We start from the raw sequence: 14,921 nt of genomic DNA, 5'->3' as shown, positions 1-14,921 counted from the left end.
ATGTGTGGGTACAGTAAAAGAGTAAGAGGAAAATTACAGCTAAACACAAACACTGCAAAAATGTAAAAATAGCCTTGGTCCCAAATGGACAGAAAATGGAAAAGTGCTGTGGTCATTAAGGGGTTAAAGAAAACTTAAAAACACATTAATAAAATCCTAACACTACTATACTAGACTAAATTACAAAAAAATAACAAACACTAAATTACGAAAAATAACAAACGAAATTATCAAAAATAAAAAAGAATTACACCTAATCTAATAGCCCTATAAAAATATAAAAGCCCCCCCAAATAAAAAAAACCTAGCCTACAATAAACTACCAATAGCCCTTTTGTAGGGAATTGCCCTAAGTTAGACAGCTCTTTTACCTGTAAAAAAAATCTAATAGCCCTATAAAAATATAAAAGCCCCCCCAAATAAAAAAAACCTAGCCTACAATAAACTACCAATATCCCTTTTGTAGGGAATTGCCCTAAGTTAGACAGCTCTTTTACATGTAAAAAAAAATACAAAGACCCCCCCCCCCAACAGTAAAACCCACCACCCAACCAACCCCCAAAATGAAAAACCTAATTCTAACAGAAACCTAAGCTACCCATTGCCCTGAAAAGGGCATTTGTATGGGCATTGCCCTTAAAAGGGCATTTAGCTATTTTGCATTGCCCTGAAAAGGGCATTTAGCTCTTTTACGAATAGCCCAAACCCTAAACAAAAAAAACACCCAAAAAAACTTAAAAAGTCATAACACTAACCCCTGAAGATCCACTTACAGTTGCTGAAGTCCAGCTTGAAGGATCTTCATCCCGGCGGCTCCATCTTTATCCAGGCAGCTACATTTTCATCCAGGCGGCTCCATCTGCATCCAGATGGCTCCATCTTTATCCAGGCGGCATCTTCTATCTTCATGCCGGCGGTGTCTTCTATCTTCATTCCGGTGGCGCAGAGAGGGTCCATCCTGAAGACATCTGGTGCGGAGCATCCTCTTCATACGCCAATAGAATTTCAGTAGCTCTCATCCTATTTGCTGATTTGAACAGCTAATAGGATTTCAGTAGCTCTCATCCTATTGGCTGATTTGAATTTCCAAAATCAAATCAGCCAATAGGAATGCAAGGGACACCATTTTGAATCGCGTACCTTGCATTGAAGATTCAGTGTACGAGGGCGACCGTATGAAGAGAATGCTCCACGCCAGATTTCTTCAGGATGGACCCGCTCCACTGGGATGAAGATAGAAGACGCCAACGGGGTGAAGATAGAAGATGCCACCTGGATGAAGATGGAGCCGCCTGGATGAAGATGGAGACACCTGCTGCCTGGATGAAGATGGAGCCACCTGGATGAAGATGGAGCCTTCAAGTGGGACTTCAGCAACTGTAAGTGGATCTTCGGGGGTTAGTGTTAGGATTTTTTAAGGTTTATTTGGTGGGGGGGGGGTTAGTTTAGGGTTTGGGCTATTCGTAAAAAAGCTAAATGCTCTTTTCAGGGCAATGCAAAAGAGCAAAATGCCCATACAAATGCCCTTATCAGGCCAATGGGTAGCTTAGGTTTTTTAGATATTTTTTTTTATTTTGTGGGTTTAGGGGGGTGGGGGTGTGTAATGTTAGTGGGTCTTTGTAATTTTTTTCAGGTAAAAGAGCTGTTTAACTTAGGGCAATGCCCTACAAAAGGCCCTTTTAAGGTCTATTGGTAGTTTATTCTAGATTAGGTTTTTTATTCTGGGGTGTTTTTTTTTTTTTAAATGGGTATTAGAATAGGAATAATTTTTATTATTTTTATTATAATTCGTTTTTTATTTTGTGTAATGTTTTTATTTCATTTTGGGGTGGGTTTTTATTTTTATATTAGGGGTTGGGCATTTCATAAAAGAGCTGTATGCCCTTTTAAGGACAGGAAAAAAAACTGAATATTTTGTGGGTTTGGGGGGTTGGGGTTTGTATACTGTTAGGGGGTGTTTGTTTTGTTTTGTAGCAAAAGAGCTGTTAACTTTAAAGCAATGCCCTACAAAAGGCCCTTTTCAAGGCCCTTGGTAGTTTATTATAGATTAGGCTTTTTTATTTTGGGGTGGGTTTTTTTTTTTTTTAAAAGGGTATCAGAATAGGAATAATTTTTATTGTTTTGGATAATTTCATTTGTTATTTTTTGTAATGGTAGGTTTTTTTATTTTTTGTAATTTTAGTGTTTTTTTTATGTTTTTTATGATAAATTTTAGTGTAAGGCAACTTAGGTTTTAGTTCACAGGTACGTTTGTATTTATTTTAACTATGTAGTTAGTAAATAGTTATTAACTATTTACTAACTAGTCTACCTAGTTAAAATAAATACAAACTTACCTGTGAAATGAAAATAAAACCTAAGCTAGCTACAATATAACTATTAGTTATATTGTAGCTAGCTTAGATTTTATTTCACAGGTAAGTATGTATTTAGTTTTAAATATGTATTATTTAGTTAATAATTGTAACATTAATTTAGCTTTATTTTAATTATGTTATCATTAGGGGGTGTTAGGGTTAGGTTAATTTAGGTTGTTGCAATGTGGGGGGCTGGCGGTTTAGGGGTTAATAGGATTATTTAGTGGTAGTGATGTGGGAGGCCAGAGGTTTAGGGGTTAATAACTTTATTTAATGTCGGAGAGTGGCGGAATAGGGGTTAATATCTTTATTATAGTGTGGGCGATGTTGGGGTGCAGGGGAATAGGGGTTAATAACTTTAGTATAGTGGCGACGATATTGGGAGCGGCAGATTAGGGATTAATAGCTTTATTTAGGTGGCGACGATATCGGGAGCAGCAGATTAGGGGTTAATAACATTAAGTTGTGTCAGCGATGTTGGGGGCAGCAGATTAGAGGTGTTTAGACTTGGGTTTTATGTTAGGGTGTTAGGTTTAAACGTATCTTTTTTTCCCCCCATAGACATCAATGGGGTTGCGTTTCGGAGCTTTTCATTTCGGGATCGCAGGTGTTAGGTTTTTTTCTGACATCTTCTCCCCATTAATGTCTATGGGGAAAGCGTGCACGAGCATGTCAAAGCAGTGCTTGAATTGTGTGCGGTATGGAGCTCAACGCAACCATATCGCACGCACAAGCCGGCTGTTTTAAAACTTGTAATGGCTGTGCTATAGGGGGTGAAATAACGCAACTTTTGTTGAGTTCGTTAAATTCCCTATAGCGTGCATAACTTGTAATCTACCTGATAGAGATGAGTAAATTAAAGTTATTTGAGTTGGAGAAGCAACACTGTGCTCCAAAAGGAAGAGAGGAGTATATATTTTAACTAATAACAATCTAAAATATAAGGTTCTCTCCAAAGTTATTGGTAATAAAGAGAGATTTTTTTATTTTATTATTTTGGAAATTGCAATTTTTAATCAGATATATGTATTTTGTAATGTCTATGGAACTAATGAATATGACAACAAATATATGCTTGTTACAGGCTAAATTAGTAAACTATCCAAAAGAAGAGTTAGTTGTGGTAGAAAACTTTAATCTTATTTCAGAAATTTTACTAGATAGATCTTGTCAAACTAAAAAAGTCATCCAGCAGGCAGCTGTATAAAAGGGAGGTGCGCTATTTTCAGAATATGTTGAATCTGATATCTGTAGAATTCTTTTAGATAATGTTGAGCCGGTTCTAAAAAACCTATTAAATTAATATTACATAGATAAAAAAGTTAGTCCTACCTGCTTTACTAAATCGCTGGTAGTCTTGATCGCTTTGGACTTGTAAGTATAATAGCGTCTCAGCTTAAGAAAATCCTTCAAGACCTAATACATGCCGATCAGACTGGCTTTTACGAAGGGTAGAACCTCCTTTTCTAACTTAAGAAAAGCATTAATAACTCTTGATTATTACTCGAAAAGAAGATATGATAATAGTGATATTATGGATAATGCTATTATTTCAATAGATGCCGAAAAGACTTTTTATTCTATATAATGGGACCATTTATATACAGTTCTTGAAAAATTTGGTTTTAAGGATGTTTGTCCAATATATCAAACTCTTATATGTGAACCCTTCATTGGCAATGATAATTAATGGAAATATCTACAAATATATTGATCTTTCAAAAGGAACGAGACAAGGATACCCCTTATCCCCTTTACTATTTGATTTATCTATTGAACCTCTGGCTTGTATGTTAAGAAAGAAAATTGAAGGTATTGTATTAAGGATCAAGGAAATACAAATTGCTCTTTATGAAGATAATCTTCTAATTTTTGTGAGAAATACTGAGGAAACTCTTCCTCAGTAATTACAAGTGTTTGAGTCTTTTAGCTGATTTATAGGAAATCAAATTAATTTCAGAAACTGAAATTGTATTGATGACTAAAACCAAAGCTTCAGCAATATTCCCCTTTAAAGAAGTAAATATCTGGGAAGTAATCTGAGTGCATGTCCAACTATATGGTATGTTCTAAACTTAAATGCATCCTGGTTAAGGACTAGAAAAGATCTTGAAAATTGGTTGCATTTACCTCTCTCTCTAATATAAATATAATCCCATAGGCCTAGACTATGTTTTGGTTTGCACTGATTTTTATTGGATATTGAAGATTATATATTATCCATCATAGGGAGTTTAAAAATCTACCTACATACATTAGAAGGATACACATATTAAATGGCCCAATATTTGCATAGCATAGAATTTGTAGTCATCTTCAAATTATATTATCTGTATATTCCTACCTATCTATCGATGGGAATCCACAATTTAGTGAAGGTTATTCACCAGAGGTTTTTAGAATTGGACAAGAAATTGTATTTCAAATTTACACCATTTAAGTGATAAAGATGATAAGACTGTAATATCTTTTTCCTCCATATCTTTTGGTGGTCTTACCTTAATATACATTTCCAAAAGTTTTTAATACATATTCAAAGGAAAAATAAGATGAAAGACTGCAGCCAAGAGAAAAAAGGGGGGAGGGGGGTTTATATGTAGCCACCAATCAGCAAGCTCTACTTAGGTGCTGAAAAAAATGGGCCAGCTCCTAAGCTTACATTCCTGCCTTTTCAAATAAAGATACCAAGAGAACAAAGAAAAATTGATAATAGGATTAATTGAGAAAGTTGCTTAAAATTGCATGCTCTATTTAAATCATGAAAGAAAAAAAATTGGGTTTCATATCCCTTTAATAGTATACTAAATTAATTAATTACAACAAAGTCATAGTTATGGGTATACCTAAATCTGTACTTAACCCATCAAAGCCCAAAACTGATCAGTGGGTAACTAAAAAAGTTTCTTGAAAGGATTAATTACCACAACTGACTGTGATGTACAAATGTACACTGTTGAGATTCCTTGCTCGAAGTATTTCTTCTGCATAAGGCATAGTAGGTACAATATATGTGGCCCTTGTGATGCATGCATCTTACACTTTACTATTTAGAAATACTCCTGCCAAATATGTAACTGAACTAGTAACATTCATTTTCTGGTTTGAATGGAAATGTGGGATACTTGATGTCAAATAATACGTTGAAGAGAACATGTAAATAGACAGCCTTTCATGAGTGTCATACAACTCTTGGAGTTTAGGAAGTTTCTGAGGTTATAGAAAGGAACAAATGGGGAGAATCATGTGATAAACTGCTGGGTGAATAAAAACGTTCCTATTCAATCTCCCTTATATCACTTGAAAACTGTTAACATGTTCAGTTATTAGCTAAGGGGAGAAATCCAGGATCGGCTTGTGGGGGTTGTGCACATTTATTATTTATAGTGTACTACTTGAATACTGACTATATATTTATTGTAATGTTTTTAGACTGATGTCAGGCACATACATGCACGGCTTAATCCTTCCTTAATATACATGATAAAGATTAGTATCTGTTAATATACTCTGTTCTATTTAAAATAACAGGATATATTTAGCAATTAGAGAAGTTAAGGTGAAAGAATTTAAGAAATATTTTAACTATATTGCGTATACTAGGATAGGTAGGTTTTAACCTATAACACACAAAGTTGACATAAATGAGCACCAAATACACCAAATACAATCTCATCACCTACATGGCATCCTGGAAGGCAATTACAATTCTAGGTTTCATTTTTTTTATTTTTTTTTACACATCTTATACAAGTCTAGCTCTTCAGTAATCTTGGTGGCTCCTATGTTTCAAATGCATTTCTGAACCCCTTGTATATCCCCCTTTAAATGAAGGTGCCTTTTATACCCCTCTAGGTATCATGTGACAGAAATGTTAGTCACTAGTCTTCAAGGTAAATTTTAGTAGCAATACCTTGTCTTTCATTTAAATGAGGTGTAAAAAGATACCAGGTTGTCATAAGGAATTAACTTTAACACAAGTAAATGAGTAAAGTGGGTGCTATAGGTTAGAAAGCAACATAACATCAAATATTCACTTTATACATATTACTGTTTGTTTTAGCCCAATTACATTTGTAATGATTACATTTATTACTAATATTTTAGATGTAATATTTCTGACTTTGCAAGATCTCCCCCTCAAACAGACACACACACATTCCTCTCACACACTCCTCTCTCACACACACTCCTCACACACACACTCCAAATATGCACACGCCACACACACACACACACACACACACTCTTCACACACAGGGAGGGAAGAGAGACAGCAGAGTGAGGGGAGGGAGAGAACAAAGAGGGTGGAGGGGAGGGAGAGAGAGCAAAGTGGGTAGGAGAGACAGCAAAAGGGGGGGATAGCAAAGTGGGGAGAAAGAGCAAAGGGGAAGAGAACGAGTACAAAAGAGTGTACTAGAGAGCAAAGGGGAAGAGTCATAGAGAGTGGGGGAGAGAGCACACACAACCTTTAACATACCTATAACATGCATGCGCATACATATTTACACATATGAACACATAAATACACATGTACACATACAAATGTTTATATATATATATATATATATATATATATATATATATATATATATAATATATTCTTACCTAATAAATTCCTTTCTTTCTTGGTGGCAATAGTCCACAAAATTCCTTACTTGTGGGAATTCATCTCCTGGCCACCAAGAGGAGGCAAATACATCCCACACGAAGCTTTAGGTATCCCTCCAAGTTCCTCCTCTTCTCCAGTATTTCATAAAGCCAAGGATAGGAGTAAGAAGCAAGAATGCAGTAGGGTAAAGAGGTGCAGCTAGAACTGCAGCCAACAGGAAAGAAATTGGGCGGGTTTGTGCACTATCACCACCAAGAAAGAAAGGAATTTATCAGGTAAGAATAAATTATGTTTTCTTTTTAAGGTGGTGATAGTCTACAAAATTCCTTACTTGTGGGAACCAATACCCAAGCTGTGAAGTCCACAAAGGAAAATGGATGGGAAAAGAAAGAAAGACAGACACCTATTTACCAAGAACCATTGCCTAAAAGGATCTTCTGTTGATAAACAACCTTCACCAAGGCGAACTCAACAAATTGATAAAAGAAGCCCAATGTAAAACCTTGCCAGAAAAACTCTATGGATACTTCAATCAGAACAGAAAAAAATAACTAAAAATGGAAGGCAACATAGACCTGCCTTCAAGAAAACTCTGGAGTTGAAATTTGTAACAAGAATCTAAGGAAAAAAACAACTACCATTTTGTAACTTATGCTGACCAGAAAGAATAGCAAACAAGTTAGGAGACTGACAAGTTTTCAAAGCCTGTCCCTAAAAATTATTGAACATCCTGACCACATCCAGATAGAGTTAGAATCACTCAACTTATTCTAACTGTGACGGAACCTACCATCACTAGAACTTCTGGAGGGGGCTGTGGGCTAGCCTCCGGCTCACTGATTATGGCCCGTGGAAGAGACCAGGGATTTTGCCCCATTTGCCTGGTCAGGACACAGAAGGGAGTTGGGACCGTGGAACTGTGTTCTGGGCATCTTGGTGGGCACACCCAGGATAATCAGGACTTACAGTGTACATATTTCCCAGCACATAGACAAGGGAGGCTGGGTGGGGGATTCTTGTAACTACTAATCCCCTTATCAGGGAAACATGTCCACAGACTCTAAAGCACCACTAAGCCTACATACCCAGAGACAGGTTGAGTGATAGCTGTCCATTCTATTGTGTACTGTCATTGTTCCCTAAGTGAGTTAATTATTGTGTATTTCAATTGTTCCCTTGAGTGAGTCGATTACCCAATTAAAGGGGGATTGTCCCTGAAAATATATAAAATGTATGTACTACCTTCAATAAAAGTTATTCTTTTGGTTTTACCTCAACCAGAGAGCTGTCTTTTGTTTGAGGCAAAGGGCTGGTTGTCAGCTATTTGTCTGCTAGAAGGGTTTGGAGAGCAGGAGGCATTTTTTTGGTGGAGGTACTCAGTCAGGGTACCAGGTAGTCCGTCACAATTGGTGCAAAGTGGTAGGATGCTGTCTGCAGCATGGGGCATCCAAACCACCACCGGGATCCGAGGTCCGGCTAGCATGAGAGGAGCGGAACAAGCACCAGCAGCCATGAAAGTGAATTTGGAAGGAGGTTGCGAGAGATGCGGGCGCAACACAGAGGGCCAGTACTAGAGCAGGTCCTGCTGGAGTGGTATGACTCCGTCTGCCGGTAACTCTGACAAGAAGCGCTAGACAGTAAACAGCGCTGCCAGAGAAAGATTCTCCCTTCCCTCCAGGAAAGGTACTGGGCACAGTATGACATGCTGGCATTGTTCCTGGGGGAACAACCGCACGAAGAGTGGACCGCCAAATTAAGTAGGCTGGTCTGGGAAGAGATGCAGCTGGACGAGAGCTACAGAGCCCTCCACTGGTATAAAGCCCAAGTGTGCCCCTGGAAATCGGATGACAGCCCGACGGAAGGCTTTGGCTACGGCGGCCTGGGGTTGTTGTACGAAAAGATGTCAGCGGACCCTGACTTTGGAAGTGACCTGGGGTGGGGGTGGGAGGACATCATGGACTACAGAGGCTGGCTGCTGGACATTTTATCTCAGCCCGAAAATCCAGTAGATCGCCCATCCAGTACTGTAACCTTATTGAGTACATTCATGGCCCAGAAGCAGTAGGCTAAGGAATTTTCCAGCGAAACACATAGTAAGCTTGTGACCACAACTCTATAGAGTAGATTTACATTAAACAGCCAGTACTCTCCTATGTCCCTTTCTTCTATGAACTATCCATTGAGGGAAAGTATCGGATTAATATCCCTGCAATTATGATGAAATTGCAGTGAACCTCTATGTTCACCTTCTCCTAGACAAGACAAAGACAATACTGGAGGGGAGGAGGATGTAGGAGGGATACTTAAAGCTTTGTGTGGGGTGTTTTTGCCTCCTCCTGGTGGCCAGGAGATGAATTCCCACAAGTAAGGAATGTTGTGGACTATCACCACCTTTATTAGAAAGAAATATACTTTAGAGTCCTTCCCAGTGAAACACCTGGTCTTATACCAAATCTTCTTTTTAACCCTTTTAAAGCATGTTTTTTAATATTAAACATATTTTTTTATTAAAAATGTGTATATAGGAGTATAATACTTTATTTTAATATGTTTTACATGTGTTTTGTGAAACTTTTATTTTAATCCTAACACTTTACTTCAGGTCTCAGTTCATGCTAATTCTTCTAGCACTATTTTGGCTTTCACTGAAGCGCAAGCCATAACTTTAAATTTGTAATTTGAGAGGTGTTTAACGTTATCATGATATCCATTGAAGGTGTTCTAAAGGGATGCTAAACCTTCTTTTTTAAATCTGTTGTACCATGGACTTGTAATATTAACTTGCACGCTAATTTAAGTGGGGTCCAGGATTATTAATACTGCACCCTGTAATATCATTAGCACTCCACTTGTAAGCTGGACATTTATGTTTAATCATACTTTTCAGCATCAGATTCTCCAGCTGCAGATTTTCCCATTACATACAAATGATACACTCCTTGTTTCTTCTTTAAATTCCTCATATTTGTGTTTAACAAACTACCTTACATATTGCAAGTTAGTCACACTCACACAGTAAATTCAATTGTGGCATTATTAGCTTTACAGAAAATCAAAACAGTTCAGTGAATCCCATATTGGTGCTTATTTATTTATCAGCTCAGGCATTGGTTCTCATGTTTTATTTTGTAACACCCTTTATTTACATTTGACATTTTGATTTATTTTCTCTGCCTGTGACACAACAAAACCCTCCCTTCTTCAATTTGCACTCTTGTTTTCACACTGTCAACCACGCTCACATGAAACATGTATCACCCACAGAGCTTACCTGTTTGGGAGAAAGAGAATAAGATCTACTGCAAGCAAACACTCGTGGACGGTACTGGACCCCGGACATTCTGGACTCGAGAACTAGCGGGAGATGAGCTGATACTGGTAAGACTGTGTGCATGGATTGTGCCTTGTTTCCATTTAAATATAGTACCAGTGTTACCATGCATGCTGTTTATAGATTAAAAATCTTAACCTATTAAATTTTACTTACATTGTCCAGCCTAGATACATACAGTACATACTTGTAAGGTTTGCCAGGGGCCTTATTATAAATGCAAGGTTTTTTTTGTTAGTGGGCATTACTGTTTGTAATGTCTATTTTGTTATAGTAAAGTATTCTCACTGGGTGGATTCTTTTACCACTCTCCTATTTTCAGAATCCACCTGGATGCAGGGTGGTGAAAGAATCCACCTGGATGCAGCATAGGCAAACTAAGCCTTAAAAAAAACCCACGCAACCACCCGCACGAAACAACGAAAACACACGTAACCGTTTGCAAGAAATTTAAAAAACTAACCGCCCGCACAAAACAACAAAAAAACATGTAACCGTTGCAAGAAATATTAAAAAAAACTAACCGCTGCACAAAGTATTAACAAATACCAAAACCGCCAACCCCCACATTGCAAAATAATAAAGTAATTAACCCCTAATCCGCAAATAACATAATTAAAATATTAACCCCTAAACCGCCAACCCCCCACAACGCAATAGACCTATTTAACCTATTAACCCCTAAACCGACAAACCCCCACATCGCAATAAACCTAATTAACCTATTAACCCCTAAACCGACAAACCCCTACAACGCAATAGACCTATTTAACCTATTAACCCCTAAACCGACAAACCCCCACATCGCAATAAACCTAATTAACCTATTAACCCCTAAACAGACAAACCCCTACAACGCAATAAACCTAATTAACCTGTTAACCCCTAAACCAACAAACCCCCAAATCGCAATAAACCTAATTAACCCCTAAACCGCCAAACCCCCACATTGCAATAAACCTAAATTAACCTATTAACTTCTAAATCGCCAACCCCCCAAGTAGCAAATAACTCATTTAATTACTAAGCCCGCTAACCTAACACCCCCTAAATTAACCCCAATACTAAGTTACACTTAAAATAATAAAACCTAACATTAAATTGCAAAAAAATAAAAATCTAAAATCACAAAAAATAAAAAACTCTAAAATTACAGAAAAAAATTAACAAACTTATCAAAATCAAAACACCCTCTAATCTAAACTAAACTATCAATAGTCCTTTAAAGGGCCTTTTGTGGGGAATTGCCCTAAGTTAAATAGCTTATTTACATTTAAAAAATACTAAGTCCCCCCTAACAGTAAAAAAAACCCACCCACCAAACCCCCCAAAATAAAAAAACCTAACACTAAAAAAAACTAAACTACCCATTGCCCCTAAAGGGTCATTTGTATGGGCATTGCCCTTAAAAGGGCATTCAGCTCTTTTACAGCCCATTAAATCCATAATCTTAAAAATAAAAAACTCCCCAAAAATAAAAAAAATCCTAAAACTAAGCCCCAAATAGGTACTCACCGTTCCTGAAGTCCGGCGGAGAAGGTCTTCTTCCAGGCGGCTCCATCATCTTCTATCTTCATCCGGAGCGAAGGCGGCATGGAACGGAGGTGCAAAGCTGGCTTCCCCAATGCACGGATCCTCAGTGGTGGTCCTTAGCAGCGGCGGTCCTCAGCAGAGTGGAGGCTCCTCTTCATGCGATCGTCCGTCACACACTGAAGATTGAATGCAAGGTACCCCATATTTATTGGGGTACCTTGAATTCCTATGAAAGCTACTGAAATTGTATTGGCTGATTTGAACACTACGTTCAGTCACTATGAACATCAGATGAAGAGGAGCCTCCACCCCACCGAGGACCGCCGCCACCGAGGACGGCCGCCATTTAGAACCGCCACTGAGGATCCATACATCGGAGAAGACAGCTCCGCACCTCCACTCTGAAGATGATGGAGCCGTCTGGAAGAAGACCTTCTCTGCCGACTTCAGGAATGGTGAGTACCTATTTGGGGCTTAGTCTTAGGCTCTTTTTTTGGGGGGGTGGCTTTTTTTTTAGATTAAGGTTTTTTGGGCTGGATAAGAGCTGATTGCCCTTTTAAGTGCAGTAAAAAACTGAATGCGCCCCTTTAGGGGCAATGGGTAGTTTATTTATTTTTTAGTGCTAGGTTTTTTATTTTGGGGGTTTTGGTGGGTGGGGGGTTTTACTGTTAGGGGGTAATTGGTAATTTGATTAGGAAAAAGAGCTGTTTAACTTAGGGCAATGCCCTACAAAAGCCCTTTTAAGGGCTATTGGTAGTTTAGTATTATATTAGGGGGTGTTTTTATTTTTTGGGGGATTTTTTATAGGGGTATTAGTTTAGGTTTAATTTTTTTATTTTGGATAGCTTTATTTTTTTCTGTAATTTTACATTTTTTATTTTATGTAATTTTAGCTTTGGGGTTTGTAGCTTTTTTTTTTTAAATAGAGTGCCCTCTTGCTTATTGCCTATTTAATTATAAAAGAGTTTAACTTGCCTCACAAAGCTGTGGAAAGGGGGAGCTACTCTTTATGAATTCCTTCGTCTTCAAGTTGTGAATGGGCTCCGATATGAGCTTGGGAGCGCCATCGGCAGCAGGTACGCACAAGCAAGCTTGCAGCTGAGAGTTAAAAAGCAGCGGCCATTAGACCGCTGCTTATTAACCCACGTTGCCACTTGTTATGTGGTGTATGTCAATCCTCACAGACTTTTCTGACCAGGGAGATTGGGTGAGTGCGAGCAAAGGGCGCCATTGCACACTAGCCGAAGTGTCCAATGATAAATGCGGGCAGTCTATTCCTGTCCACTAGACGCAATGCAGGGTGGAAAGGTGAGAAGATGTACGCCCCTCTCTGCACGGACTTTGTGAAATCTGTCCCATTGAGGCGAGTTTTTCTGCAATATATTAGTTTTACTAACAGGTTTTATTGAATCAATATTTATATTATGGGGCTTTCCCTAAATCTGAGTACACTCCATTTATATAGTTTAATCATCAGTTTTACTTGTATTTAGAGTGCATACTAACATTTTTCATAGGACTAGGAATTACTTTTTCTGTTTTCTTTTGATCTTCTTACCTAGAGCGGTCGTATTGCAAATTAAGAAACTTAAGAGGCCATTCCAGTATTATTAAATATGTATCTTTATGTAATCACAAAAAGCCAATTCCTAGTTTAGCCTATGACTTCTATTCACTAAAGCTCACACACCTCTCCACTATAAAACGTGTGTGTATATGTATATACATGTGCACGTGTGTGTGTGTGCGCATGAGCAAATGCACTTTAAGCAGTGATTTTTTATGTTTGTATCTGTCTTTCTGTGTGATACCATTTATATCATTGTGCTAGTGAATTTTTATGGAGCGATGGCAGCATATTAATCTTTTTGCATTGGTCTTATCCATTGTACATGGCAGAGGGATCATTAAATCAAATTGTTCCTGGCCTGCGTTTGCACATCAAGCTATTAATGCTCCTCGTTAGCAGTTACTGGTGAGATGTCCAGACAGTCAGGTCAACACGAACATCATATTCACACAAGGAGGTTTTTGTTTGTTGACCGAACACTCATTAACATTACACACACAGAAAGAGGTCATTGTTTTTTGCTCATTAAAACATTGGTCCAAAATATCTTCTCCTTTCAGAAATTACCTTTATTAGTCTATGAGTTTTTTCCCTCATTGTCGACAACACAGTCTCATTTTTCCATCTTCCCTTAAAGGGACACTAAACCCAACATTCTGCTTTCATGATTCAGATAGAGCAAGCAATTTTAAGCAACTTTCTAATTTAGTCCTATTATCATTTTTTCTTCATACTCTTGCTTTCTTTATTTGAAAACGAAGGCATCTAAGCTAAGGAGCCAGCCAATTTTTGGTTCAGACCATGGACAGCACTTGTTTATTGGTGCTGTCTTATCAGCAAGGATAACCCAGGTTGTGAACAAAAAAATGGGCCGTCTTCTAAACTTACATTCTTGCTTGTCAAATAAAGATAGCAAGAGAATGAATAAAAATTGATAATAGGAGTAAATAAGAAAGTTGCTTAAAATTGCATGCTCTATCTGAATCATGAAAGAAAAATTTGGGTTCATTGTCCCTTTAAACCTGCATCACTCCTGCCACCTCACGCTGCAGCCAGACTATTAATGAGGATTTGGTGGGGGGAAAAATCTTTCTGATGACAAATTAAACATTTGTGTAACTCGAAATCAGAATTAAAGGGACAGTAATAATTTTTGTTGTCTCGTTATTGAATAACATAGCCAAGTCTAAATGTTATTCAAAACAAACCTCTTGTTTGCTGCATTTGTTTTTTAATAGCCAATTTCCATTCACAATTTGCCTTATTTAGAGGAGTTTCAGTCTGCAGATAACAAGGCTACCATGGTCATATTGCAAAGTCCAATGCTTTGTAGTTACCTGTTAAAGGGAAATTTAACCCACATTTTTTTCTTTTGTGATTCAGATAGAGCATGCAATGTTAAGCAACTTTCTCTTGCTATCTTTATTTGAAAAAGAAGGCATCTAAGCTTTTTTTGGTTCAGACTCTGGACAGCACTTTTTTATTGGTGCATCAATTTATCCACCAATCAGCAAGAACAAC

The 14,921-nt window shown here is 37.7% G+C and overlaps 1 protein-coding gene across 1 annotated transcript in view; it reads left to right on the top strand.

Moving 5' to 3' along the window:
* CRABP1 (cellular retinoic acid binding protein 1) overlaps positions 1 to 14,921 on the top strand; it is a 92,615-nt gene that overhangs the window by 42,997 nt on the left and 34,697 nt on the right. Inside the window, exon 3 of the mRNA XM_053717274.1 lies at positions 10,231 to 10,344. Coding sequence (XP_053573249.1) covers positions 10,231 to 10,344 — 114 coding nt within the window. The remainder of the gene's footprint in view (positions 1 to 10,230; positions 10,345 to 14,921) is intronic.

Source organism: Bombina bombina, chromosome 6 (assembly GCF_027579735.1).
Source record: "Bombina bombina isolate aBomBom1 chromosome 6, aBomBom1.pri, whole genome shotgun sequence".
NCBI lineage: Eukaryota > Metazoa > Chordata > Amphibia > Anura > Bombinatoridae > Bombina > Bombina bombina.
Note: the sequence above shows the minus strand (reverse complement) of the source record. Positions and strands in the feature narration are given on the sequence as shown.